The 25,806-nt window shown below is 40.5% G+C and overlaps 5 protein-coding genes across 10 annotated transcripts; 4 read left to right on the forward strand and 1 right to left on the reverse strand.

Moving 5' to 3' along the window:
* Positions 1-1,101: 1,101 nt before the first annotated feature.
* LOC102795145 (elongin-B) lies at positions 1,102-6,801 on the reverse strand. The gene is made up of 4 exons (XM_006805693.3): positions 6,674-6,801; positions 5,766-5,900; positions 4,274-4,382; positions 1,102-2,144 (listed from the first exon to the last, which is right to left on the reverse strand). Exons 1-4 carry the CDS (start codon positions 6,674-6,676, stop codon positions 2,032-2,034), a joined length of 360 nt encoding a protein of 119 aa, XP_006805756.1. The 5' UTR covers positions 6,677-6,801; the 3' UTR covers positions 1,102-2,031.
* pkmyt1 (protein kinase, membrane associated tyrosine/threonine 1) lies at positions 6,609-12,050 on the forward strand. 5 transcript variants are annotated; one of them, XM_006805691.3, is made up of 9 exons: positions 6,609-6,937; positions 8,104-8,150; positions 8,250-8,642; positions 8,803-9,040; positions 9,133-9,406; positions 9,492-9,598; positions 9,681-9,853; positions 10,999-11,216; positions 11,319-12,050. In XM_006805691.3, exons 3-9 carry the CDS (start codon positions 8,274-8,276, stop codon positions 11,689-11,691), a joined length of 1,752 nt encoding a protein of 583 aa, XP_006805754.2. In that variant the 5' UTR covers positions 6,609-6,937; positions 8,104-8,150; positions 8,250-8,273; the 3' UTR covers positions 11,692-12,050. The 5 variants fall into 5 exon arrangements, with proteins under 5 accessions (XP_006805754.2, XP_006805755.2, XP_006805752.2 ...); XM_006805689.3 differs by having other exon boundaries at positions 6,610-6,937; positions 8,234-8,642; XM_087844633.1 differs by having other exon boundaries at positions 6,610-6,845; positions 8,234-8,642.
* A 544-nt stretch (positions 12,051-12,594) lies between these two features.
* LOC102794000 (uncharacterized) lies at positions 12,595-14,278 on the forward strand. Its single transcript, XM_006805688.3, has 3 exons — positions 12,595-12,841; positions 13,061-13,259; positions 13,358-14,278. The coding sequence occupies exons 2-3, from the start codon at positions 13,070-13,072 to the stop codon at positions 14,077-14,079; spliced, it is 912 nt and encodes a 303-aa protein (XP_006805751.3). The 5' UTR covers positions 12,595-12,841; positions 13,061-13,069; the 3' UTR covers positions 14,080-14,278.
* A 658-nt stretch (positions 14,279-14,936) lies between these two features.
* Positions 14,937-20,197, forward strand: LOC148101758 (uncharacterized). The gene is made up of 3 exons (XM_087844634.1): positions 14,937-15,176; positions 15,804-16,015; positions 16,095-20,197. The coding sequence occupies exons 2-3, from the start codon at positions 15,805-15,807 to the stop codon at positions 16,988-16,990; spliced, it is 1,107 nt and encodes a 368-aa protein (XP_087700760.1). The 5' UTR covers positions 14,937-15,176; position 15,804; the 3' UTR covers positions 16,991-20,197.
* Positions 20,198-21,921: 1,724 nt separating this feature from the next.
* Positions 21,922-25,791, forward strand: LOC102793412 (sesquipedalian-1-like). Of its 2 annotated transcripts, none has more exons than XM_035914322.2 (4): positions 21,922-21,991; positions 22,419-22,529; positions 22,797-23,100; positions 24,784-25,791. In XM_035914322.2, exons 2-4 carry the CDS (start codon positions 22,449-22,451, stop codon positions 25,167-25,169), a joined length of 771 nt encoding a protein of 256 aa, XP_035770215.1. In that variant the 5' UTR covers positions 21,922-21,991; positions 22,419-22,448; the 3' UTR covers positions 25,170-25,791. The 2 variants fall into 2 exon arrangements, with proteins under 2 accessions (XP_035770215.1, XP_006805749.1); XM_006805686.3 differs by having other exon boundaries at positions 21,985-22,083.
* Positions 25,792-25,806: the final 15 nt, after the last annotated feature.

Below are 25,806 nucleotides of genomic sequence, written 5' to 3' on the forward strand. Positions count from 1 at the left end.
AACTACTCAGATGGTGGCGGTGATGCAGAAACTTCTTTCACGGTTAATGTTTAGACGTGCCACTGCAGGGCGTAGTAATCTATGGTCGTATTACAGGTGGAGGAGGTCTGGCAGCTGTGCATCAGCTGTGTTTCACTCTCCAGGACCCTAAATAGAACTAAAATCATCTTTAATGCCATAATTTCTACTTGTGGTGTTTTCTGCTACGAAAAGTCCAAAGCCCTAATCCCTGCTGCCTTCCTCTGGTTCCAGGTAAGCTTTTCACTCTTGCAGCTTCAGGTTGTTTTAACATGACAGAGACATGGTGAAAAACAACTCATTAAGTGACTCATTCCAGTCACTTAACTGGACCTCTACACTACATTTTTGCTGGCAATGCCTTTTGGAGAATTTTAATTAGTGTAGAAGTTAGGACCAAATATCAACAGCTTAAAAGGAACCTGGTGCTTTTTGGATACCCCCTGGAGGTTTGAAGGGGGCGTTTTTGTTGATTTGAGCTTTAATTTTACGGTGAATCTATATTATAAAAGAAAAACTGTCCATCCTGTTCTACAAATCCCAGAAAGAAAATAGCAGTTTCACAGTTTTTAACATGTCACAGAATAAAAAACACAAGTGTAAATAATACAATTTAAATACGACAATTTGTTATACCTGCTTACTGTGCATGCCGGCTCACATATGGGCGGGACAGAGCCATTGTTAATGTCATTATCACACCTGTATATGAGTTTTGTGACTTCTACATCATCAGTGATTTCTATTTTACCCCCAAAACACAAAGAAACACATATTTTGAGTGATACATAAATCAAATGACAAAGCAAATATGATACAAATTAGAACTCACGTATGCAATTTAATATTTAAGTTTTCTTTTCTTTTTTTAATTTGTCAAGGATCAATAAACACTCCTTTGTCAAAAAGTTAAAATTTTCTGGAAATTATTTCATGGTTCCGGCTTTACATGGTTGTAAGAATCACTGCTACAGCCCTGCCCAGTGCCTCCAACACAGATCAATACACTGAATTACTGATTTATTCATTAAATACTGACACAAACTAAAAAAAACATTAAAAAACAAACAAACCAAAAAGCAGTCAGAGTAAAAAACCAAACAGGAAAAACTTTTAATTAAGCAAGATCACAGTTACAGGCTATGCATGTGTAATAAGGGGAAGATGCCACGTAAGTGTTGGTGACTTGTGATGTGTGCATTTACAAAATGAAAAGTTTAACACAAGAAACGCTCCTCCTGTGTATATACTGTATGTCACAGACAGAATATCCTTTGACCAAACAACTAAAGAAGAAGAAAAATAATCCCTCTGCTGTCCAAGAGGTACCTGCCTTTGGTCTCAGTGCGTGAAACACAACAAGGGACTAACGCGTGAAACAAACCGAAGAAACAAAATGATGATGAAAACAAAAATGAACGCAACTATCTTACAGACATTCTTCCTGGTTTACGATCGAATCAGAAATGTACAACGAAAAGTGGGAATCAGACCAGAGAAACGAATCAGTGGTAGGTCTATCTGCTTCTGTGAATGTAAAGCCTTTGTTTTGAGTTTGTTCATGCATTTGCTGATTCACACACTGGACTCTTACCCATGCATGTTAATTCTAGAGCACTGTGACACACAACTACGCCTCCACCCTTTCCAAAATATTAATGATAATAATTAGAATAACTCAACACATACACACACACGCACGCATACACACAATCACACTTTCCAAACCAACTTCTTCACTCGGTGCTTAGGAGCAAATTCAAGGAGCTGAACTGCATGTGATGTGGAAATCAATAGAGTTAAAAAAAACAAACAAACAAACAAAAACGTGTGGGGGGGATGTTGAGATGACAACATGAAGGTAACATGGATAGGCTTGGTTACCTAAAACGTCCCCATCCAATCAAATGAAACTATTTTACACATCCTCCACCCCGCTACTTCTTCACCGCAGTTAATCTGCACACTGCCACTTCCATCCTTCCCGCCGATGCTCGCTTCCTGCCTCTGCCATCACTGCACTGCCTGTTCATTAGCAGTGCTACCAGAGTCCTGAGGCTTCATCACATCAGGGAGTTCCGGGGGGCTGGAAAAGGCCTCGATGTGCAGCTGCTCAAACATCTCATCTGCAGGGCACAGAGACAAGGAAGCATGAGCTCCATCGTGACAGCAGAGTTTAATGTGGCTGCACATAATAAAAGGTTGCTGAAATGAAACTTTACTGTAGAGCAAGTGTATCCAGGGGAAAATCCTTCAAAACAGATTCATGCTCGTGTAACTAAGGACAAGCTTTGCTCAATGCACTTAAAGGTAGAAGTGCATAATTTGAGCCACAGCTTTAAGGCACGGGGACTCGGGTTACACGCAACACATTGCCGCTGAGGGCCCTTTGTGTATGCTCTTAAATATAACTGCTGGTAAATCCACGCTGAAAATCTACAATGAGTCTTCTTGAGTTATTTACAGAATAAAATCACACCTTAATTTTTAAGGAATGAGTTTTGAAGGAGAAGTTACCCTGAAGCTTTCTTTTAAGTGACACACAATACACTCATTCAGTGACGCGATTTACAGTACTGTGCAAAAGTCTTGAGCCACCTCTCATTTCTTAAATAAATACAGTATGAGAGGCAAAAAGACTAAAAAAATAAAAATATTTTTAAAAAAATAAAAAAGTAGACATGTTGTTGTGCTGAAGACCACAGATTACAGTGCAAAAGAATGGATTAGTCAGTCATTCACCATGGTTGTCTACTGAAAAACACTGTTGCTAAATGAGATCGGTGATGGTTTATTAAGAGAATAGCACAAACATTTTCTACCAGTCGCGCTACTAACATAAAAAAAGAGTGATACTTCTTGGTAAAACGGAAAACTACTCTTTATGACAGAGGAAAATATAGTACACATCAGAACTGAGTACATCACTTGATTCTCAAATTGTATTCCTTCTCAATAATTACACTGTTTCCAAGATTACATGTAGCATATAACCTTTTTTGAATCATCAACTCAAATACTTTAGAACAGGGGTGGGGAACTCCGGGCCTCAAGGGCCAGTGTCCTGCAGGTCTTAGGTATCACCCTGGGTCAACACACCTGAATCAAATGATCAGTTCATTATCAGGGCTCTGGAGAACTTGAAGACATGTTGAGGAAGTAATGTAGCCAACAAAACAAGCAACAGTGCTTGAGTGTCTGTCTTCCCAGAATGATGCTAGGGCCAGTGCACTACTTATATAATGTAACTGTGCAAAAGAAAAGGAAAAATGCCTTTAATTTGGCACAGGACTTATCAGAGGAAAGCAGAGTTTCTGTGACAGTTTGAAGGAGATTGCACAATGTCAACTTCCAAGCATCACAACCTGGCGAATAAATAAAAACCCTTACTTGAGCTTCAGAACAAAAACTTCAAGATTCACCCTTCCTAAAGAAATAAAAATAGAGCTTGCTTGCGAATATTTTGAGTCCTTTCTTTGCTCAAATGGAAATAAATCTGTTAGGTTCACATAAAAACACCAGCGCGTCTGACATGAACAAAGCAGACTGCCAATATGACACATTAGTTCCTTAAGGAGAAAACAGTGAAACTATAAGCTGGCCAAGTATGTTGCCTGACTCAAATCCAAGAAAACACTACTGAGGTATTTTTAAGACAAAAGGAGAACAACACAGGCTCTCCATGTTAAAGAAACTGTCTCTAAAGAAAGGAAGAACATCTCTCTATAAAAATAAGGAACAATGGTATCATCCACCAAATGTAAAGGTGGACGTCTCAAATTATCTCAGTAATAAAAGGTGTGTTTTCTATAGGTGAGTTCCTATAGTGAAGCCCGTATTTTAATAAAGTAAACTGAGGTATTTTTAGCTGCTCCCTTATTTCCCAAGAAGCCGCCATAGCAGAGGGAGCCACCTGTTTGATTTAGAACAGATTTTACATCAAATGCCCTCCCTGACATTACCCTCCCATTTATCTGGGCTCGCACTGGCAGTACACAAGCTTGCAACCCCCTGAGGCAGGGTTTGTGTCTCCTCAGAAGGTCATTCACATGTCTTAACCACTACACTGCTACTTTAACACTGTAACTCTAAACTGTTCTAATTTTAAATAAAGAGTAAATACATGACAGCTCAACTCTGAGAACGATTTTTATATTAAGATATTTAAGCAATGGTTCATAGGAATGTACTCATTTTTGTTGTGTAGTGTACCTCTGATCTTTAAAACCAAACAAACAGCATAACCACAACATACCATTAATACGAAAGGCCAGACCGACTGTAGCTGGGGCTTGAGGTCTGGCAGTCTGGTTGGTGAATCCACAGTCACCCAGAGTTTTGCTATCCTCTAGCAGCTGATCATCCTGTAATACAAAAATATCATGACCTCAGAATATAAGAAGATAGTCCGACTAATATGCAGAGCGTGTTTCTGATAGAAAATATTTAAGTAAGTAATGTTTATTTACAGAGTTACAAATTACTGCACAGGAAAATAAGTAAAAACTGGGAATAATCACAATATATTAGATACTTCATTAGATAGTTCAATAGCAATACAAAACCAAAATGTTACAACACAATCTAAATACTTAAACCAAAAAAGTTTCAACGACTTTTTCATGAAGTCTAAAGAGCGAGCTAATATAGCTGGAGTGGCAGACTGATCCATAGTCTTGGCTGCCACAGACTGAAAGGCTCTATACCCCAGTCTACAATCTTATATGAGGAACAACTAATATATTTTCAGCAAGTGAGAAGCAGTGTGTTTAATGAGAAACTGACATTAGTAGTCTGAGCGTGATTTAGTGCTCTGTATGTAAATATGAGAATTTTAAAACGAATTCTAAAATCAACAGTGAGCCGACGTAAAGAGCATAAAACAAAGAGAATGTGAGCACGTCTGTTTTAGGGTCTGGATGCAGCATTTTGTATCATTTGGAGGTATGAAAGAGATGATTAATCTAAGCGGGTAAATAGGGTGTTCCAGTAATATAGGCACGAAGACACAAATATATGAACAATTTTCTCCAGTCCAGCATGGAAGACCATAGCTTACAATTTGGAAATCTTCCTTTAATGAAAAAAAACAGAAAATGACATAAAATATTACAGAGCGATTACAAACACTAGACTTCAAAGATGAACAAAAGGAGGCAATCGCTTGACAGGTTCTTGAATATATTTTAGGAGGAGTTATAATCCTGGTCTCAGTCTCACTGAAGATTAAAACAAGGTAACTGCTGGAAAGCCAGATATTAAATCATTCTAAACAATTAGCTAGGGTGGACAGTCTATCCAGCTGGTGAGGCTTAAAACACATTTCAGCATGGAAATGACAAGTAATGCCCCCGAAAGATTTGAATGACCCCAGCTAAAGGAAGGATGTAATATACCCAGGTTTGAGCCTTGTGGAACTCCACAGGTTAGAGAAGCTATTTGAGATCAAGCAATATGAGCACAGAACAATGTCCCACATCAGATGCCAGCTTTTAAAAACCTGACTGAAAGGGATCAGAAATCTGTCATAGGTAAAAGGATCTAAATAGATTTTCCACAACCACAATTTTTTCTAATAATTTCCTATTCAATGGTAATTTTGAAATAGGTCAATAATTACCAATATTTACCATGAGGTTGAAGTTTGTTGGGGTAATATTCAACTACTGTGAATGTTAACATTAACACTGGCTACATTCTGGCAAAATTAAAGTGCACATTTAGTCTTTCTGATGCTGTAAGCTCACTTTGTAGAGTCGCTGGTCCTCGGGTGGTCTTTTAAGTATTCCCTCGACAATACGCTTCAGCTCATAGACAGTGGTGGACTCCTTGGCATCTGTGAAGATTGTGGTCTTGTGACGCCGGATCATTAAGAACACGTCCTGAAAGGAAAAAAGGGGGCACACAATGTAAAAACCAGCTACAGTTGCTCATTTACAAAGAAGTTGAGGATTGGGTTCTATGAAACCCTACTCCACATTAAGAATGTCTATCCACAAAGATTGCCGTTCTTGAGTAAATATATATTATGACCAACAATAACCCCGTTTTACTAGACAAAACATCTCATTAGGCCACGAAACTCGTTAATATTGCATGCCTATCCGGAAACTGCTTGAACACCTAACCTGACTGTACAGTAAACGCGAAGATTTTTAAAAGGTTATATTACATGAACATTTGATAGCGGATTCTGTAATAGATATTCTGATAAGTGTCACTTCATTTATTCATACGCTAGCAAATAACAGTGAACAGTGTGAAGCAGACGTAGCTCTGGGCTAGCGCGATATTAGCCGACACGTCAACTGTTTTGATAGTTCGGTGGAAAACAGCCCTAGATAACACACGGAATGGGTCTGACAAATACAGTACACACTCAGCTAACCACATGATATTTCCTGGGTTAATTAGCTAGCTAGCGTTACAGCATTTCCAAGGTTAGCCGAGCTAAGTTCCCTCGCTAGCTACACCCCCTCGGTTATGGATGGAAAGGCTAAGCTAGCAGAGCAAAAGTGAAATTAACATTTCTATAGCCAACAGTATCCGCTGTTATTATCACGTTAATACGTTTGAACACATCGCCGAACGTTAATAGAGTGTCGAAATCTACGTACGACTCTCCCGAACTAATCGGCAATAATATTAAAGTTACCATTTCAAGTGGTCAGCTAGCTAGCCAGTTACGCCAGCTCTGTGTTTTGCAGCAAAAGCCCAGACTGCACTGCTCTCGGATATTGCGCAACGTACATGCGCAACTTGTACATTCCGTATTCACGGAGAGCAGCTACGCAGTGCTACGTGAGAGTTTCAGAATTTGGCGCGAGGTAGGTTGACGCTTGAAGGGTGTACGCACAGGGTTTGGAAAGAAGACCGCTGCTTTGAAACCTGTCGTCAAAAGTGTACTATGGTCTGCGAGGTAACGTTTTTTTAATCCCGCTTTAATTAAATAGTTAAATATAAAATGTCAGTTAGAGTAAGTTATCTTCACGCGGGTTAGCCAGCTAAGCAGGCAGTGTTGTCATGTTTGTTTTGTTCCGCCCGGGGTTAACGTTAGCCACAAGTGTTTAGCTGCGGTGACAGTTGTCATTGCTATAAACTAATGGACAGTATTTGTGCTTCGAGTAATGTTACGTTAACAAAGCGAAAAGTTATGTTGGAAAAATTAATCAGTTGTGTTTTATCAGCGGGTCTTTACTTTCCCCCTGACGCCAGGGCTGGGCTGGGCTGGGAAAAGGAATACCTGTCTTCCTACAAATGGGTTTAGTATCAATGGATCGAGAGGACTGTGCTGATACCGATATCAGACAAAAGCTCTACAACCTGTCAAACCAGATGTACCAGGAGGAGTGCTAAATGGGTGGGGCTCAATCTAGAAAGACCCATTTATTTATTTATTTTTTAGTCTTCATAAATAATACCTTTTTGCTTTTGCTCTGTGGAGAACTAGATGAAAAGAAACCATTATAACTGAGCACTAATTGTGAAAAAAAAATCAACTTCCAGTTCTGGTGAGAAATTTATAAATACCCAATGTGGGAATGAATACCATGTTGATTTGGAGCTTTTAATGATTTATTTGAACTGTTGTTTTTCCAGGGTGGAAGGATTGTGCAGCAAACATCTTTAATTACCAAAAACAAAAACAAAAAACTGGGTGCACAAGTTTGAATTTATTTGGAATTTTCTGTAATCCTGTGTGTTCACTTGTGTTGTCAATGATCCCAATTACATATCAAAACTGGTTTAGGAATGGATAAAGCAGGCTAACCCGGAATGTCCGGAATGGCCTTCCCAAAGCTCTGACATCAACCCTGTAGAAAATGTACTGATTAGGCTTAAAAGCGGAGTCTGTGCCAGGAAACCAACTAATTTAAATGAATTCTGTCAAGACGAGTGGTCAGATATCCAACCACAATTATGCCAGATGCTTGTTGATGGGCACCAAGGGGGTCTAATCGAGGTGCAACTTGCTCAGGGACATTTAACCAAATATAAGTGGCGGAATATACTCTTGACCTTGTGTGTATTAGAGAAAATCTAAAATAAATCCAAACTCGTTTACCCAATTCTTCTTTTTTACAGCCACTTAAGATGTATGCTGTTAAATCATTCAACTATGAAAGGAGAGTGTATGTAAAATTCTCACCACATCTACATATATGTAGCTGTATGTATTGCTTATGTTTACAATTTTTACTCTTGACTGTTACAGCTTGCTGTCTTTATAGTAAAGAACAGAAAAAGTCGACACAATGTCTGTGGCAGTGGAAACTACAGTGCCGAGGGTGGCTCTCCCTCTTCCAACCCACTTCTCCCACGCGGAGCAGTCCTTCTCTCTGAAAAAGCGCCGGCTGCCTTTTTCCTCGTCGTCTACGTCAAACTCATCCTACTATTCCCCTGCTCGTCTCTCAAATTCTTTGCCTCCGCTGCCACCGTCTAAAGGATGCCCCCCGCTGAGCAGAATGTTTCCTCAGCATCAATCCCCCTGGACACCCCTGTCTAATTCCCTCAGTAAATCTCCAAATTCTGGGTATGATCCCAGCAAACAGCAGTCCTACTTCAATCAGTGCTTTACTAACTTGGGCCTGCTGGGGAGGGGATCGTTTGGAGAAGTTTACAAGGTGAGCAAAACACAGATTTAAATAAAGAGAGTTATATAATAACATAATGTATTTGCTGTTTCTTCACATCAAGGAAACTGGAAAATTCAGGATTTTAAGTATTTGTTTGTTTATTTTTCCATATGTTGTAATTTCTGGATTTTTTCTTTTCTCTCTCCAGGTGCAAAGCAACAGAGATGGTCGTCAATACGCAGTCAAACGCTCTGCTCAGCGCTTCAGGGGTAACAGTGAGAGGAATCGGAGCGTCAGGGAAGCCAGGAATCACGAGCACCTGTGTCCTCACCCTCATATTTTGAACTTTGTGGCTGCCTGGGAGGAGTGCGGCCGACTCTACATCCAGACAGAGCTGTGCAGCACCAGCTTGCTGCATCACGCTGAGAACCAGCCTCCTGGCCCAGGTCTGCCCAAAAACAGTTTGAATCAGCTGTGATTTTGTATAAAACTTCTACATCCTCGTTCATGCTGACTTGTGTTTTTTGCTTGTAAACAGATGAGCCTGCTGCTTGGGCCTACCTGTGCGATCTCCTCTCAGCACTGCAGCACTTACACTCTCATGGCTTCGTGCATCTGGACCTCAAGCCCGCCAACGTCCTCATCACCGCCTCTGGTCGTCTGAAGCTAGGTGATTTCGGGCTGCTGCTTGAGCTCAAACACATGGGAGCTGCAGGGGAGAAATCAAAGGACGATGTTCAGGAGGGTGATCCCAGATACATGGCCCCCGAGCTGCTGCGTGGGGAGTATGGACCTGCTGCAGATGTTTTCAGGTACATATGTGATTCATTATGTACAGATGTGACTGATCTGATTTGAAATAAGTGTCTAAATATTATCACATCCTTTTTTATTTAGTTTGGGGGTTTCCATACTGGAGCTTGCCTGTAATATCGAGGTTCCAAATGGTGGCGAGGGGTGGCAGCAGCTCAGGCGAGGCTGTCTCCCCACAGAGTTTACCAACGGTGAGATCTGCTCTAGGAGGCCTCATCAATTTCCTCGTCTGATATAATGATTTTTCTTTTAAACTTCCATGTGTGATTGCAGGCCTGTCAGAGGAGCTTCAGACAGTCCTACAGATGATGCTGGCCCCAGAGCCGTCTGAGAGACCCACAGTCTCTGAGCTTCTTGCCCTCCCCTCTGTTAGGAAACGCAGGTGGAGGAGACGCATGTATCTTATGGCTGCTGAGACGATGCTGACACTGGCCTCCCTGTGTCAGGTAACAGAATCAGTAAATCCTTTAAATATTAATCTTTTAGGATTGATTATTTTGATTAACAGTTTAGTAAAATGTCCTTGTAAGGATGCCACAGCATTAAAAATAGAATAACTTTATTGTCCACATAATGGGCAACTGTTTTCGGTTCACCAAGCCACAAATCAACCAATCAGTTCATGAATCCTAGGAGTTATCAGCCCACATTCATAGATATGCATATCTATAAATTCAATACAACTATAGAAATACACCACAGCATCTTATTATTTAGCATGCTGATTGCATTTGGTACAAATGATCCCTTATACCCCTTTAGCTAGAGGGACCCTATAAAGTTGTCCTGAGGGAATTAATTCAAAGTCAAAATAATGAGGGTGTTCACGGTCAGCAACAATAGACCGAGCTTTCCTGAAGATAGTCTGATGACACAGCTTAGCCAATGAAGTTTGTTGTCAACCAATCATTTTTCCAGAAATGCTGACAATCCTGTTTATTTTGTTATTGTGTACCTGTTTGCCACAGTCAGGTTACCAAACCAGGCTGAGATACTGAACGTAAAATCAAGCTGACAAACTCTTTCCAAAACGTTGTGCCTAACTCCGAAACCTCTCGACGTCCTGATAACAATGAATCTCTGATTAGCTTCCTTGTAAATGGATAAAGCATTAATCATAAAGTTGATCTTGCCATCAATATATCAATATATATGGTATATAAGGTGGAAAACCTGTCTATCGGGTCTGTGTTATTCAAGACAAACACATGTTGTGGACATTAATCAACAAATAACAAGATTTAAACAAGATCTTTCAACCTATGAACCTGAACAAAATAGTTAGAGTTCCTATAAAAACAAAAGACAATCATCAGCATATTTTAACATTTTCACATTCCCTGCATGTCATTTAAACAGAAAATAACAATAGTGATCGAACACACCCTTGAGGATCCACCATACTAACAATGGTTTCACCAAATAAAACACGATTAATACAAAGCTTTTCAGATGATCAGTTAGAAAATCTCTAATCCAGTGAATCAGTCCTGAAGTTAATTTAGCCTGGCCAATTCCAAACTTTAGCCTTTAAAGTTTACTTTCCTCAACCTTGACAAATACATTTTTCTATACTTTCTTTTCTTCATAGATCGTAGTCTCCTTTGGGTGTAGATTCCTCTCCTTCTTTCGCTTGCCCTTCCTCCCTCATTGGAACAATCCAGCTCCCTGCACTCCTCCTAAAGACAGTTGGGACAGGGATTTAACCCTGCCTCTCAGTGCCATGCATACTGACTCTGCGACCCCAGAAGAGGATGCAGTGTTTTTTCATCCCACAGACCCAGAACTGTCCCCCACCTTCTCACAAAGGTAGAGAATTATCACATCAATAAGATGGAAGAAAAAATTTAAGTGAGTATATTTGTTTTGTTTAACTCTCCTTTTTTATCTTCCTTTGTTTTCATGTCACAGGGTAAAATCCAGATTGTATGTAGAGAGCACATCCACACCTCTCCCGGGCTCGCCAATGCGCTATCACCAGAGTCCTGCCCACACACCCACTCACTCAAACCTTAGTGGGTGGTTCTCATGTAAACTTGCTCAGACCCCTTCCAGCATCCACACTAATGGCTCCTGCCGCACACTGACACCCAAAGTGAGTCCCATACATGCCGAGCTGGACACAGACCCCTTCCAGAGCTTGCACTCTCCATCCACCAAGTCCTCACAGCGGCGTGGGCGCAACTGGGTCCAAGTGGAGGAGGCCGTACCTCCTCGACCCAGCTTGGAACCAAAGAACCTGCTGAGCTTGTTCGAAGAAACGGCTCTGGAGGGAGAACGATGAACACAACACTGCCTTTATCTCATTCATGGACAGAGTTTTTGTGTGAAAAATGTAATGTGACAAAGACCTAATGTATTAATGTAATGAGTTTACTAGCTTGTAAATATTTTTTTTGCCATTTTGTAACAGCTTCTTTTAATGTGCATTTGAAACAAAAAATGAATTTAGGGGAAAGGGTTGGATGTGTACTCAGACCTTAAAACACTTTTCTTTCTTTTTTGGTTTGTGCCACTGTAATCAGTTGCTGAAACGACTCGTGACTGTGACTCTGCGTTGTTTACCTCGTGAGATACAAAACAAAGCTAGCAGAGTTTGAACTTGTGGAGCATGTTGTGACTATAAAGCACCTCAAAATACGACATGACTGGTGTTTCTTTGTTCTGTAGACTTGTGCACATTACAGTTTGATATAACAGGCTATCCTTTGAGAGTAGTCATCTGTCCTCTGATTGGATAGTTAAATTTGTGATTGACAAGACATTGTCCAATCAGCTGAAAGGAAGAAAAATCTGGTCAAAACTCACACTTGTAAATTGAAACTTGAGTGCAGAGTTTCACACTTAACTTTTTTTTTTTTGCATTGTATCTGTAACCAGACCTTAACAAAAACAACTTGTAACTTGTAAATATTTTTACACACACAAATCTTTTTTCTTACACACAGACAAATTCTTATCTACAGCACAAATATACGCATTCTGATTTACAAGTACAAAATATTTATGACCACAATTTGAGCCCATAGGACAGTCAACAGAAACACATTTTTCGTAGTGCATGTTTGAGGTACAGTATATTTGAATTTTAGTAAACGCAGTACAGCTTTGTGGCGTTATGTTTTGAGCCCTTACCAGTAGGTGGCAGCAACGGGCCTCAGGAACGCTTCAAACCCATGAAGGGGACGCTGCCGCTTTATTGCTATCGCGCTGTTTATTAAACCGTTTTAACACCTGACCCGGTTTACAGCAGGAAAAGCTTCACACAAAGATGTTCGGCGGACGCACTGGCTGCCATTTTTAATCTACCTGCAGGAATCATTTTAAAGGGAAACGATTACCTGCATGAGTGTTAATATTTTAAACAATTCACGATTGCAGTTTGAGCGGCTGTTGAGACTGCGCATGCTTCATGGGATCACATTAAACTCAAGGTATGTGAGCATTCGGCTTGTTAATAACTGGTAGTAAAATGCACTCCCGTTTTTTCTGCTTTCCTCTTAAATGATACATTCTGCTATTTTTTTGTTCTTTGTTGCATAAATATCCAATCGCCATTATTTCTTTCATTTATCTAAGTGGAAATGTGAATAACACATGTTGCATCCTGCAAAAGTCTGTTAAATATGCTCCTTAATTTTTAGTCTTCTTAGTCCTTAAAGATGGCCAAAATTGAGCGCCTTAATGTTCGAGTGGAAAAGCTCCTATCTAAAGTCGTGCAGGAGGTTCTGGATGTGGTGAAAGAAACTGTGTGCGAGTATCAGGAGAAAACTGCCAGAACCCAGAGAGAGAATCAGAGTCTGAAGAGGAAACTGCAGGAGCTGCAAGACAGAATTAACCTGGAGAGCAATGGTAAGAAAACAAAGGATCCAGCTGTGAGTACAAGTGGTGAAACAGCTGGATTTAAACTTCTTTTTTTTAAAAGTAGTTTAATGCGTGTCTTCCTGCAGGATTGGTTCCAGAAATGTTTGCATCCATCCCAGCAGACATGAAAAAGAAAGAAGAGGTGGTCATCCCTGTTGATAAAGACACTGAGTCATTAGGTGCTTCCTGCCTTTCCCCTGACCGTGCAACAGAAAGCCTGGGAAATCTGAAAACAAAGACACATGATGGACAGTCAGCCTCACTATTAAACCACAAAAAACCCTTCATTGCACCTCTGCATTCTGAAAATGACCAGAAAACGAAAGTAGAGCCTGCATCAGTTAACGATGGCTTGCGTATTGTGAATTATTTTTATTGCGATCCATCAACGAGCACTGCAGGACTCGGAGGTGAGTCTGCAGTTTTCTACATTGATTCAGAACGTGGCGTACAGGAGCCAGCGAGACACATCAGTGCAAACGATGCTGGAGAAGAAAACCAAACCAACACAGAAGTGGGCTGCTCGTCCTCAGCAGAGAAACTGCAGAGAAACGTCCGAAAACACTACAGCTGCTCTCTCTGCGGTCGCACCTTCAGGCATGCAGGTGACTATAAGAAACACAACCGGGTGCACACAGGGGAGAGGCCGTACTGTTGCTCGGTGTGCGGCAAGCGCTTCAGCCAGTCCGGGTATCTCACAGTACACCTGCGCTACCACACAGGAGAGAAGCCGTTTGCCTGCAGCCAGTGCGGGAAAAGCTTCAGTCACTCAAGTAACTTAAAGAAGCACCAGCAGACTCATCTGTGAAGGCTGGTGGGTTTTTCGAGGTCAGCTAAAAACATATAAAGAGGTTAATGTGCCTTCTTCACAGAATAGACAGCCTCGTAGGGAGCACTTGTGTTTTCCTGAGCTGCTGTTGTTGGTCAGATTTTATTTGTTCCATTACTAGATTTTGAAGCATGGAGTCTGTAGTGTGTTTCTGTATTGTGATCTCCAAATAAAATAATTAGCTGGTCAAATTCTTTTGGTCCTTCTGTGTGGTCCATTGCAATATTTGAGACTGGTGCACAATTTGTTTTGAATCAGTCTCAAAACCAAAATTGTATTGTTCTGAATCATCAGCCTTAAAGGCACCTACTGGAAGCCACAGCTCATTTCTAAAATATATCCACCAATGGGAATCTCTTCTACTTATTCAGTTCAGAGTCACTTATTTAATTTGATTACTCTGTGATGTTGTAATATATTTCTTTAGCAGGTATGGGTTATTAATGTTACCAAAGACCCACATGGGAAACTGAGACTGTTTTGGAGAACCTCAGCAATAGGATGAACTCAGTTCTCTTCAAAAAATAATTTGATCTCTTTATAATGTGCCAATGTTAGGAGTAGATTACAATTAGGGTCCTAATTTTGGCTTCTTGTAATAATTCTTGTGGCGCAGAGACAGTATTCATGCTTTTGTTGTGACTTCAGATATAGATATGTGATATTTTATTTATTGGCTCTGTCATGTCACAAAACAATTAAGGATTCAGGATGGCCTAATATAACGAAATAATTCACAATATCACAATTTATTGTATGATAAAAAGAAGACAGAAGCGTTTCACTCGGACTTTTATTTTGAAAACAACCCCTCTGCACACGTGATCAGAGTTCTGCTTCCGGATGTTAAAGATTGTTTTTGCTGTTCGTGGTTCTGCTTTGTTACATGTTGTCAGTTTTTTTTAATTTATAAATTGTCTTTACAAGTTTGATAGGATACATTACTTGTCATTAAAATCGCTTTATTTATGTATATTTTTGCTAACACGATAGCCTTATGACCAAGTGTTTGGACCTCTGGGATGTTTAAACGGAAAACATTGACATACGAAGCTAACTTCGGGACTAGCTTACAGGTACTCCTGGAGATTTAAAAATATTCTCGTATCTAAAACTGATATTAGTAACAGTTACAAGATAACACTGCCACATATTTCAGGTTCTAGAAGATGAGTAACCATCATTTTGCCTGTTTACAATGTAAATAAATCTCGGACCAAAATAAGGTGAATGTAGCTGAATGGAAGTGTAGTAGGAAATCATTTGATTGCGTTGTTGACAGTTTAATAACACAACAGCTAATCACTAGTTTATGAAACAACAGGTGGCTATAATTCGTTGTTTGAAGTAACAGGTTACAGGGAACTGCACCCATCAGTGCTGTCATATACAATTACTGGGCACTTTATTAGGTACACCTTGTTTGCACCGGGTTGGACCCCCTTTTGCCTTCAGAACTGCCTTAATTCTTCATAGCATAGATTTTATTACCGGGTAGGCTGTGGTGTTTAAATTATGCTTGGTTGGTATTAAGGAGGTCAAAAAAATATTCCCCACAATGAGCAGTTAAGCAGGTGTACCTAACTAGGTGGTTGATGAGTGTAATCACCTAGCGGTAGCATCAACGGTATTGCTTATCATACATTTCCCCTTAATTAATATATAAAAACAGATGTGTTTTCATAAGTGGTGTTTCATTTCAGGATGTCTAAACTTGAGCGTTTGAACGCCCGGGTGGCCAGACTCCTGACCGAAGCCGTGCAGGAGGTTCTGGAGGTGGTGAAGGAGACGGTGTCAGAATACCAGGAGAAAACAGCCAGGACACAGAGAGAGAACGAGAGTCTGAAGAGGAGACTGCAGGAGCTCCAGGACAAGATACCAAAAGAAAGCACCCATGAGAACACATATAATTTTTGTGAGGAATTTATTATTACAGATTATGTAACATTTTTGTTCTGCTTAAGGTCTCTTATTCATGATTGCAAATTTCACAGCTGTCCTGACTACAAGTGGGCCATCAGCAGAGGAGTGCGACACAACAGCGAAGCAGGATCGGAGCATCATTCAGAAGCATGACTCGGATGTTGTTGCTCTCGCAGAGCAAAACAGCAACCAGCTCAACTATGTCTTGAAGCAGGAGACTAAAGAAAAAGAGAGCCACAGCGGTATTCAGACACAAGCTGAGTCCAAGTTGGCGCAAACGTCCACAGACCACCACAAAGTACAGCTGGCAGATGCAACGCACAACTTAGAGGGGCAGCGTATGCCGTCTGAAACCAGGGACGCCGGCGCAGACCCTTACTCCAGCGCACTGTTTGGGTTAAACATGGCTGCTATCAAAAGTGAATCAGAGCCCACAGACTGCATGTCATCACAACAACCATGTCTTCAATCCCAGTACACCGGCTGCATGGATTTAAGCTGCAACTCCTCTCGTCACACCTCTACCGAGACCCTCAGGCCGCAAGCTAGCGCCGAGCCTTATGGACTCGTTTTTGTTCGTTCAAATCACATGGCACACAGGAGGCATGGATTAGCAAAGAACACCAGGGCCGGTTTGGACGGCAGACAGATCAGGATGGAGCACCTCAGGAGAGACGGCTTCCACTTGTGCGTGGTCTGTGGAAAGACGTTCAGCAGGGTCGGGAACCTGAGAATCCACCAGCGCTGCCACACAGGAGAGAAGCCGTACGGCTGCGTCCAGTGTGGAAGGCGCTTCAGTCAGGCGGGAGACCTGAAAAAACACAAAAGGGTCCACACGGGGGAGAAGCCGTACTACTGCAGCCAGTGTGGAAAGAGCTTCAGTCGAGGGGAGAACCTCAAAAGACACCAGAGGATCCACATCGGAGAGACGCTGCATTTGCAGCAAGCGTGTCAGGAGCAGCGGTAGTGATTACAGCACTGAGTCGAGTGCACATCAATAAAATCAGCAGTTTTTTGTTTCTTTTTTAGAGATTTTTAAAGGTTGATTTTTGACCTGTGATCCTAGTTTTAGAAACAGTTGCAGTGTATTTAAATTGTTGCTAACTGGAGCTGTTGGAAGGCTCCTCTGTTTGTCACTCTAAGCATGGAGAAGCCAGGCGTCTGTTTTTTACCCTCTTAACCAAATAGGGGAAGTCTTAAAAAAAAGCATACTCTCTATATCTGATATATCTGTGCAGTGTTACTTTGGTGACACAACTCAACCGAGTGTTGAAATTGTAATAACAGACAGCAGATGGGCTTCCATGCATTGTTGTAACTTGCAAGAATATATGTCAGTGCTCAAGAGAAGCATCTTAAACAGGAAGCTTCTGTCACCTTTCAGCTAATTACATTCTCAAGGTGCTACACAGGACATATAAATAAACACCAGGCATCAGTGTGGTTTACACAGGGTTTATCACAAGAGTCATCCAATTTGGAAAGGCTGTGTTTTTTAAAGAAACAGTGTTTCAGTCATTACAGGTGAACGACTGAACAGTTAAAGCACTTTGACAACAGATTATTCCTTTTGATACACCCTGTGTAATGAATAAAGCTAGAAATGTAAAAAGAAAGGCACAAAAGCATGCAGGTTTATATAGAAATGTGAGCTTTTCATTTAGATCGAGAGATGTTAAGATTTTATTGGAGCTTCATTTGAAACAGCTTATAAAGAAACAAGAGTCGATACATTTGTATGGCCTGTGAAATCTAATCGAACTTATGTATGCTAAAAATGTGTTTATATGTATGTCTTGTGAAGCTCCGAGGGAATGTGACTTCTAAAAGTTGGGTTGTGCCCAAATGTTTCATAAACACTGCTGCTTCATTTAAAAAAAAATAGATTATTAGCATTTTTTTTACATGTTTCTATGATATTATGAAGAACAATAATAAGCATTTTATAAGATTCAAATAGATGACCCCTCCCTGAACCTGGTTCTGCCGGAGGTTTCTTCCTGCTAAAAGCGAGTCTTTCCTCTCACCAAGTGCTTGCTCATAGGGGATTGTTATTGATGGACTTTGCTCCATCATGCTGGAAAAATGCCACCAGATTGCTCTTGGATCACGGGAAGAAGTTGGGCTTGGAGGACGTTTGTAGGATAGTCAATTCATGAAAAGTAATAATAATAATAATGATAATGGGTTGCATTCATATAGCGCTTTTCGAGACCCTCAAAGCGCTTTACAATTCCTCTATTCATTCAGTCTCACATTCACACACTGGTGGAGGCAGCTACAGTTGTAGCCACAGCTGCCCTGGGGCAGACTGACAGAAGCGAGGCTGCCATATCGCACCATCGGCCCCTCTGGCCATCACCAGTAGGCGGTAGGTGAAGTGTCTTGCCCAAGGACACAACGACCGAGACTTGTCCATGAGTGGACAAGCAGAGGCCCAAAATCTGTGATCGGCTTGAGAGCTCTGATCATGCAGATCTCAAAAGCTGATATCCTGCATGCCACAAAGAATTGCAGAAGTTATGAAGAAGATGATGAAATGCTTGTGATTGTGCTTCTGTGCCATGGAAACATGCAGGGGTTAAAGTTTCATTCCCACATCTTTAGTTAATGAGTAATGAATGTGCTGCAGTCTGGCGGTCCTTCCAGCTGATGCCATGGAGATACTTACTTAGGAAGAGTACTGTAGCATAAATGGAGTAACTGTGTTTAAAGTGGCAGGTAATTTCAAAGAGCTCAGCAATAAACACACAAACTGTCTGTGCAGCTTGGCTATGCAAGCTAAAGATACAGCTGCTATGTTTCAGAGAGAGAAAAAAGTGAATCTGTAATAAGATCGCTCTCAGAGATGGAGAAAAATAATAAGAGGATGACGAGGTTATTTTCAAAAGCTATGAACTCAGAGAGCGACCGTTGACAAGCTAGAAATTTAAAGCTTTACATGTATTGTTATGTTAATGGTTCTTGTTCTGTTTTTTTATCAGAAGCTAGATCTGTGCAGGATGTTTTGCTGTAGCTGAATGGTTATTTCAAGTTGTGAAACTTGAATTGGAATCATTTTGTGTTATGTAAATGGTATGAAAATACTACACAGTTCAGTGCAGGCTAAACTGCTATGTTAGCAGCGTTTACATCCAGTGTACAGTACTGTGCTGCTGTAGAGCAGGCTGTGGTATTCGTGGCCACTTAAATTAGGTGAAGCAGTGGTGGAGATGGGTAACCAGGTGAAATATATGATATAAAACTCAGGTAAATTTACTTTGCTGATGCTTTTGCACTGATGAAATTCACCTTTATTTAAGTGAAATTTAACACAGTTTGATTAAAAAAAATGTAATTCTGAAGTTTAAAAACCACCAAGGTGGATCGAGGCTAGCAGCTGTCAGTTTAACTTCAGACTGATGATGCTGTTTAGCTTAAATTCTACCTTTCATATTGCCTTTATACCAGCCAGGTGTTGAAATAACCGCTTCATAGGTCATGTTAAAATCACAAAAAACAGTTACTCTATCAGCTGACAGCCTGTACCCACAAAGAGAGAGGAACTCTAATGGCACTCACAATGAAAATTAATTTGTAACTTATCAGTAAGTGATTCATTAGCTCATGCTGCACTGCTTCGGTGGATCCTAGGGTTTTGCAGCCTGCCAAATCCCACTGTAACCCATGGAAACATGTAAGAAATAATCTAAATAAGAAATGAAGCAGCAAAGTGTTTAAAACACAGAGTTTTGGCTATACAAAAAGGAAATAAATATGTTCTTGCAAGTTAGATGGTGTGCAGGAGCCTCTTTGTCTCCTATCGTACCAGCATTACAAATGCTATGTTGATATATTGATGTGTCTTCTAGGTCTGACTCCGTTAGATTAGATAAAAAAACTTTATTAATCCCTCGGGTAGGTTCCTCTGGGAAATTTGTTATAACAGTTTCCTGTGAAATGTTGGTTTGAAAAGGAGGTTAACTCGACGAGTTGACTTCTTTCGGTCACCTGCAGAATGTGTCGTCATTTTGGTAAATGTCAGAGAAACCTTTTAAAAATCTGAATTGCATGATTGTCATTGAAGCTACCCGACTTTCCAGACTGATTAAAGGCTTTCTGATGGTTGGACATATGTATTGCAAGTTAAACTTGGTTTGTGAAGCAAAGGCAATAAACTAATTTATTACCATTACAGATGGCTCAGTGAGTGACATTTTAAGCAAACTGTTCTTCTGCAGACTGGTCAGCAGCCACAGGTATATTGTGTAAGTAATTATCACATTTGCACCCACTTGGGTTTTTGCACAGCATGTGTCAGCAGGGTTTTTCTGCTAAAAACAACAGTGACCACATAACCTAAAGCAATCTGCACATCAACACTGTTTTCTGAAGCGGTGTTTCACTCAGAAGCGTTTGAGAAACCACAGGTGCTGGCACAAGTGAGATTCAAATGCCACAAGAGAATATGCAGTATGTTAACAGTACTGCAAAAAAGTTTCGAGCCACCTCTCGTTTCTTCATGTTTTGCTTCCAAGCAGCCAGACTTTTTGTCATTTTTTAAACGGTCTTGAGTAATAGTTCTCCAGGCTTTCTGGAGGTTTCTATTTGGACATTTGCTGCTGTTTCACTCCAGTCCAGTCTTTGTAGCGTAAAAATGTGCATAATTCAAGGGGTGAACCACACATAACAGACAACTTAGCAAAAAAATCTGTTTTTAATTGTGTCTGTAGTTATTAGTGGCCTAAAAACGTCATATTTTTTGAGTGTAATCTACAAAAATATTACCAAAGATAAAAGTTTAACAGGCATAAAATTGCATTTTTGTACCAGCCGGCTCATTCCCAAAGAGCTATTAGCCAAAACCCTGACATAACAGTGTGGTGTGCAGTGTGTCCTTAAACTGGACAAGTGGAGGAGAAATTAGGAAGTAGCAGACTTACAAAACTATCTACAGAAGATAAACAATATCTGAAAATACTTTCCTTACATAAGAGGATTTATGGAGTGATGAATTAAAATGCTAAAGGTCAGGAGGGAGACACAACAGTGAGTCTTTACAGTCACTGAAACACGGTGGCGGCTCTGTCACGTCTGGAGCTGCATTTCCGCCACTCACATTGGCGGTCCTGTCAAAACTGATTCATTTCAATTCAGTTTTATTTAAATAACCACAAATCACAACAACAGCTACCCCAAGCTGCTTTATATTGTAAGGTAAAGGCCCTACAATAATACGGAGAAACCCCCAACAATCATATGATGGAATTATGGAAGCAGAAAACTACCATCAGGTTTGATCCACCATAAAATTCCACGTGGGAAATATCAGCTTGGTAACAGCTTCACTTTTAAACATGACAATGATCCAAACACACTGCCAACGCAGTAGAAGCACCTGGATGGAAAAACACACAGTGGATTGGCCTCCCCGGAGCCTGGACCTCATTATTACTGGAGCAGTGTGGGGTCACCTTCACAGAGAATGTAACATCCAACATCCACAGCTTTGACTGTGGATCAGGGGTGGCTCGAGACACTATAATTTTGTTTATCGTTGTTCATTGTGTGCATTTATGTTATCAAGTTTTCACCAATCAAGAAGACCATTTTCATTCATCAAGAAGGTCGATTTTTGATCCTCATTCGTATGAAATTTTAAAGTACTTTTAAATAAAAACAGCATGAAGCAATGCAGGTTTTGTAAGAAGGCCCCTCTGCAAGACGAAACCGCTAAATTACACAACAGCTGTTCCAAACTTCAGCATTTGAATTGCTTTTAACTGCATCAAAGGAGCCGATTTTACAAGTATGACACATTTACAACTGATTTGGGTAAACTGACAGGGTTTCTAGCCTAAGTGATAAAGCCCGGGGACCAGCCCATTTATTTAAAGTGTTTACGTGTAGCTGCGCTCACCTTACCAGGAAGCGATTGATTGACTCAGACGCTCACAGAGGAACGGCTTCATTTTCCCATTTCACAGAGGTGAGTAAACAAGAACCATGTGGATATGAGAAACTCATCGGCCTCTCCGTTTCTCAACTTTTAGGCGTATTGCCAACGGAGACTGGTGTTGAGTAAGTTTGTGTTACTACAGACGCGCGTAAACGCCTTACTTAAAAAACTCGTCTTATTCATGGCGATCGCCGTGTTTTCGGCTGAATACGAGCGAAACACGACTGTGTTTAAGTTTCCGTTGTAGAAAAGAAAGCAGTATGAACGCCGAGATATGAATGCATTTCCTTGTTTAAAACGCGGAAAATGGCGTTTATTTGGCCGCTGGGCGACAATGGGTCATTAAAATATTGTTAACATAACTTCTCCATAATTATAAATAGTCACAGCAATAACATGAGGAAGTACATAAAGTCTTTCTTTTTCTTTCTGTCGATCTGTGGTGTGTGCGTGGCAGATTTTGCTCCGGGCACACTGAGATGTTGAAATGAAGATTGATGAAAAAGTCCTCACCTATTTTGAATCTTGCAACTCACCTGTGGATAAGGAAGGGTACCTGTACAAGAAGGTGAGACGCCCTGGCTCAGGTTTACAGGGAACCTGATTAACGTATTATTTTGAAAAACAAACAGAAAGGGTAGTGAGGTCATCTAAAGTAAATAAACTGAGAGGGGATTTTTTTAAAACTGTTTTTAAGTTCAGCTTTCAAAATCTCTGTGACATTTCACCTCCCACTGGGTTGTCTGTTTCCTCAAATCAGTTATGTAAGAAATTGAGTACACAAGGCGTTTGTACAGCAGTCAGTAAAAGACAACTGTCACACACACACACACAGGGTGAGATCAAGACTTCCTATCAGAAGCGCTGGTTCGTGCTGAAGGGGAACCTCCTCTTCTACAAAGACCGGCAGACCGACCGGGATCTGGTCGGAGTGATTGTTCTGGAGGGCTGCACCGTCCAGCTGTGCGAGTCCGAGGAGAACTTCGCCTTCTCGCTGGTGTGGAGCGAGCCGGGGCTGCGGACGTACAAGTTTGCCGCGGAGAACCAGGCCAGTCAGGAGAGCTGGATCAAAGCCCTGCTGTCAGCCAGCCACAGCTACCTGGCCCTGCTTGTAGTGGACATGGAGTCGAAGTACAGAGGTGAGAGCAGAAAGATGGAGCGGGCTTATCTTTGTTGGGGAGAGGGGGGCTAAAGAGAGCAGCCTTTGTTCTGGAGGGCAGCTGCGAGAGGCGTTGCATCACTGTCTACATCAGACACCTGGTACACTGTGGTACACACACACACACACACACACACACACATACACACATTTTATGATCTCGCGGCATCAGTCGCATCATTATAATCACTACTGATGTTTTATCTATTAACAGAGCACAGTTTATTTCAACCAAGTTTTTATTGTTAATATTTGTTATTGATCGTTCTGCTTTTGTTCAAAAGATGGGTCATAAATTTCTCATAGCCACCACAAAATCGATCTCATGTCATATACAGACACGTCTCATTAAATCAAAGTTGACATGCTCTCACAGATTTGGGGGCATTTTGCTTAAACACTGGCTAAAATGACAATTAGTTTCACCTGTTAAGTAGTAATTGACTTAAGTGGTAATTAAGTTAATATCAGTCATTGAATCCGTTTATGGACCTGATGTCCTGACTATGAGGTGTGAGCATAAAGCTCTCGTAAAACAGAAAGCGTACCAGATTTATGTTTGGTGCTAGATTGGGCCATCCAACTGGGAAGTTCTTCCCCAGCTCCTTTAGTCTGTACGCTGAAGAATCCTTGGGCAAAATACTTTTATCAGTGTGTGTGTGTGTGTGTGTGTGTGTGTGTGTGTGTGTGTGTGTGTGTGTGTGTGTGTGTGTGTGAAATGAAACGATTTTGTGAATAAAAATGAAAATATAGGGGAAATATCCAGAGTTTCTGTGTGATAGAATTCTGTGACACACTTTGAGTCAACCACCCTTCTTACAGCTATAATCAAAAAAAGACTAAAACTAAAACTGAACTAATAAAAACTAAACTAAAACTGGACACAAAGATCAAGTTAAAGAGGTTTTACAAAAACAAAAAACTAAAGCTTTAGTTCAGGGGTGTCAAACATAAGGCTCGGGGGCCAGAATCGGCCTGCCAAAGACTCCCACCTGGCCCACTGGAGAGCTTTGGAAAATGTGAAGGACAGCTTTAAATGTTAAACTTTTAACTGTATATATATATATATATATATATATATTTAAAGTTTACAGCTTTTCCAAGTGACAAATACCTCCCCCATGGTCATTCTTGTAACACTAATGCCAATAAAGAAACAGATAAACAATTAAACAACATGGATTTCCTGGGGGTTTTTTTTATTGTATGCTATAGACATTAATGATTTTTACAGCAGGTTCACAGTAAAAAGAAAAAAAAGACCTTCTGTTATTTCGCCCCAAATTTCCATTTTATAATTACAACACAGTCAGAGCTAATTTTACATATTTATTTCTTACAGTTTGAGCCTAAAGCAGCATTTCTTTTTATCATGTAGAAAAACTGACAGAAAAAACTTGGATTAGCACCTGTTTGCTTAGCATGTACGACACAGTGCTTTATTTGTGTACATTTTCTGAGCATGTAGTGATCAGTAATCCGTATTCCAGAGCCCAGAGCCGGAAGAGATCACCCACTGATTGTAGAGTTAAAGGTTAGATCAAAGCGTCATTGAGCAAGTGGATGGAGCTCTGCGTACACATGCAGCATGAGCAGATTTTATCTTTCTCTTCATGTGCATTCAGCTCCTTAATTTCTATATTTCACTGTTTTTTTTCTTCAGATGCACTTGGTGCACTCTCCAATAAACCAAGCAAACCTTTTGTCATGCCAAATTTCAACGCCATCCAGCCCGCTGCCGTCTTTGTGACCTCAAACACCTGCACCTCATCTGCGCTGGGAACAACACCCAGCCCGAATTCCTGTCCAAACCTACAAGCTCTTACCATTTCTTCCAAGACAGCCAGTAAGAAATCACCCAAACTGCGACCGAAGAAGAATGCCAACGCGGTGCCTATGTTTGATCCATTTCAGACGATTGGGGAGTACGACTTTAACCAGCTGCATGAAGATTATGGAAAGGAAATAAAGGAACTGATTGTCATGTGGTCAAAGAAAGGACACGGCGGTGCGAATGTTCAGGAAGAAAACTTGATAGATTTTGAATGATAAAAGTTTGCTTTGTTTCTAACCCTTAACTTATAGAGAAGCTTTATCATACATACGTGCACTGGATTAGAAATGTGTCTGTAATATATAGTTGACATAGTTATATTTGTTTTCTTCCAGAAACATGCTGTTTCTTTTTTTCTTACATTTTCATAGATGAATCAATAAATGATCTATGATCATCTGTTTTATTAACCTTTGTTTGTCACTGCAATGATGTTATTTCCTAAGTTGGCATTTTTATAAAGTCACACACCTGAAATATGACCTCCATCTGCTCCAGCTAGTCTACTGTCTCTATACTGGACATACTATGGCTAACCAGTTCAGGTGAAAATCTTCCTCTTAAGACAGGGATGTCAAGCCTGTGTTACACTGTAGGCCACATGCACCACATTTTGTTTTTAAGGAGGCTGGATCAGTAAAACTGTCCTTTAATGTTAAACTACACATTTACTAAAGAAATGCTGCTGTGGCAAATGAAAGAAATGTGTCCGCACGACTCTTTGGGATTAAACTGTAAGAAATAAATGTGTTAAATTACAGAAAGGATCCTGGTAGCTTAAAACTAGACTGAAATTTTCTGTTAATTTGCAGAAAATGTAAATTTTTTTTGTTGATTTTTTTTTTTTACAGT

Source organism: Neolamprologus brichardi, chromosome 8 (assembly GCF_056152115.1).
Source record: "Neolamprologus brichardi isolate AB-2024 chromosome 8, ASM5615211v1, whole genome shotgun sequence".
NCBI classification, from domain to species: domain Eukaryota; kingdom Metazoa; phylum Chordata; class Actinopteri; order Cichliformes; family Cichlidae; genus Neolamprologus; species Neolamprologus brichardi.

Excerpts from the sequence above, each read along its gene's own strand:
- LOC102795145 (XM_006805693.3), bottom strand. Across the intron at positions 4,383-5,765 it reads AGGACCAGCGACTCTACAAA|GATGATCAGCTGCTAGAGGA; the intron begins GTGAGCTTACAG and ends TTTGTATTACAG. Across the intron at positions 2,145-4,273 it reads TCTGGCCTTTCGTATTAATG|ATGAGATGTTTGAGCAGCTG; the intron begins GTATGTTGTGGT and ends TGTGCCCTGCAG.
- pkmyt1 (XM_006805691.3), top strand. The coding sequence starts at position 8,274 with ATGTCTGTGGCAGTGGAAACTACAGTGCCGAGGGTGGCTCTCCCTCTT. Across the intron at positions 9,041-9,132 it reads GAACCAGCCTCCTGGCCCAG|ATGAGCCTGCTGCTTGGGCC; the intron begins GTCTGCCCAAAA and ends GCTTGTAAACAG. Across the intron at positions 11,217-11,318 it reads TCCCCCACCTTCTCACAAAG|GGTAAAATCCAGATTGTATG; the intron begins GTAGAGAATTAT and ends TTCATGTCACAG.
- LOC102794000 (XM_006805688.3), top strand. The coding sequence starts at position 13,070 with ATGGCCAAAATTGAGCGCCTTAATGTTCGAGTGGAAAAGCTCCTATCT. Across the intron at positions 13,260-13,357 it reads AATTAACCTGGAGAGCAATG|GATTGGTTCCAGAAATGTTT; the intron begins GTAAGAAAACAA and ends GTCTTCCTGCAG.
- LOC148101758 (XM_087844634.1), top strand. The coding sequence starts at position 15,805 with ATGTCTAAACTTGAGCGTTTGAACGCCCGGGTGGCCAGACTCCTGACC. Across the intron at positions 16,016-16,094 it reads TGAGAACACATATAATTTTT|CTGTCCTGACTACAAGTGGG; the intron begins GTGAGGAATTTA and ends CAAATTTCACAG.
- LOC102793412 (XM_035914322.2), top strand. The coding sequence starts at position 22,449 with ATGAAGATTGATGAAAAAGTCCTCACCTATTTTGAATCTTGCAACTCA. Across the intron at positions 22,530-22,796 it reads AAGGGTACCTGTACAAGAAG|GGTGAGATCAAGACTTCCTA; the intron begins GTGAGACGCCCT and ends ACACACACACAG. Across the intron at positions 23,101-24,783 it reads CATGGAGTCGAAGTACAGAG|ATGCACTTGGTGCACTCTCC; the intron begins GTGAGAGCAGAA and ends TTTTTTCTTCAG.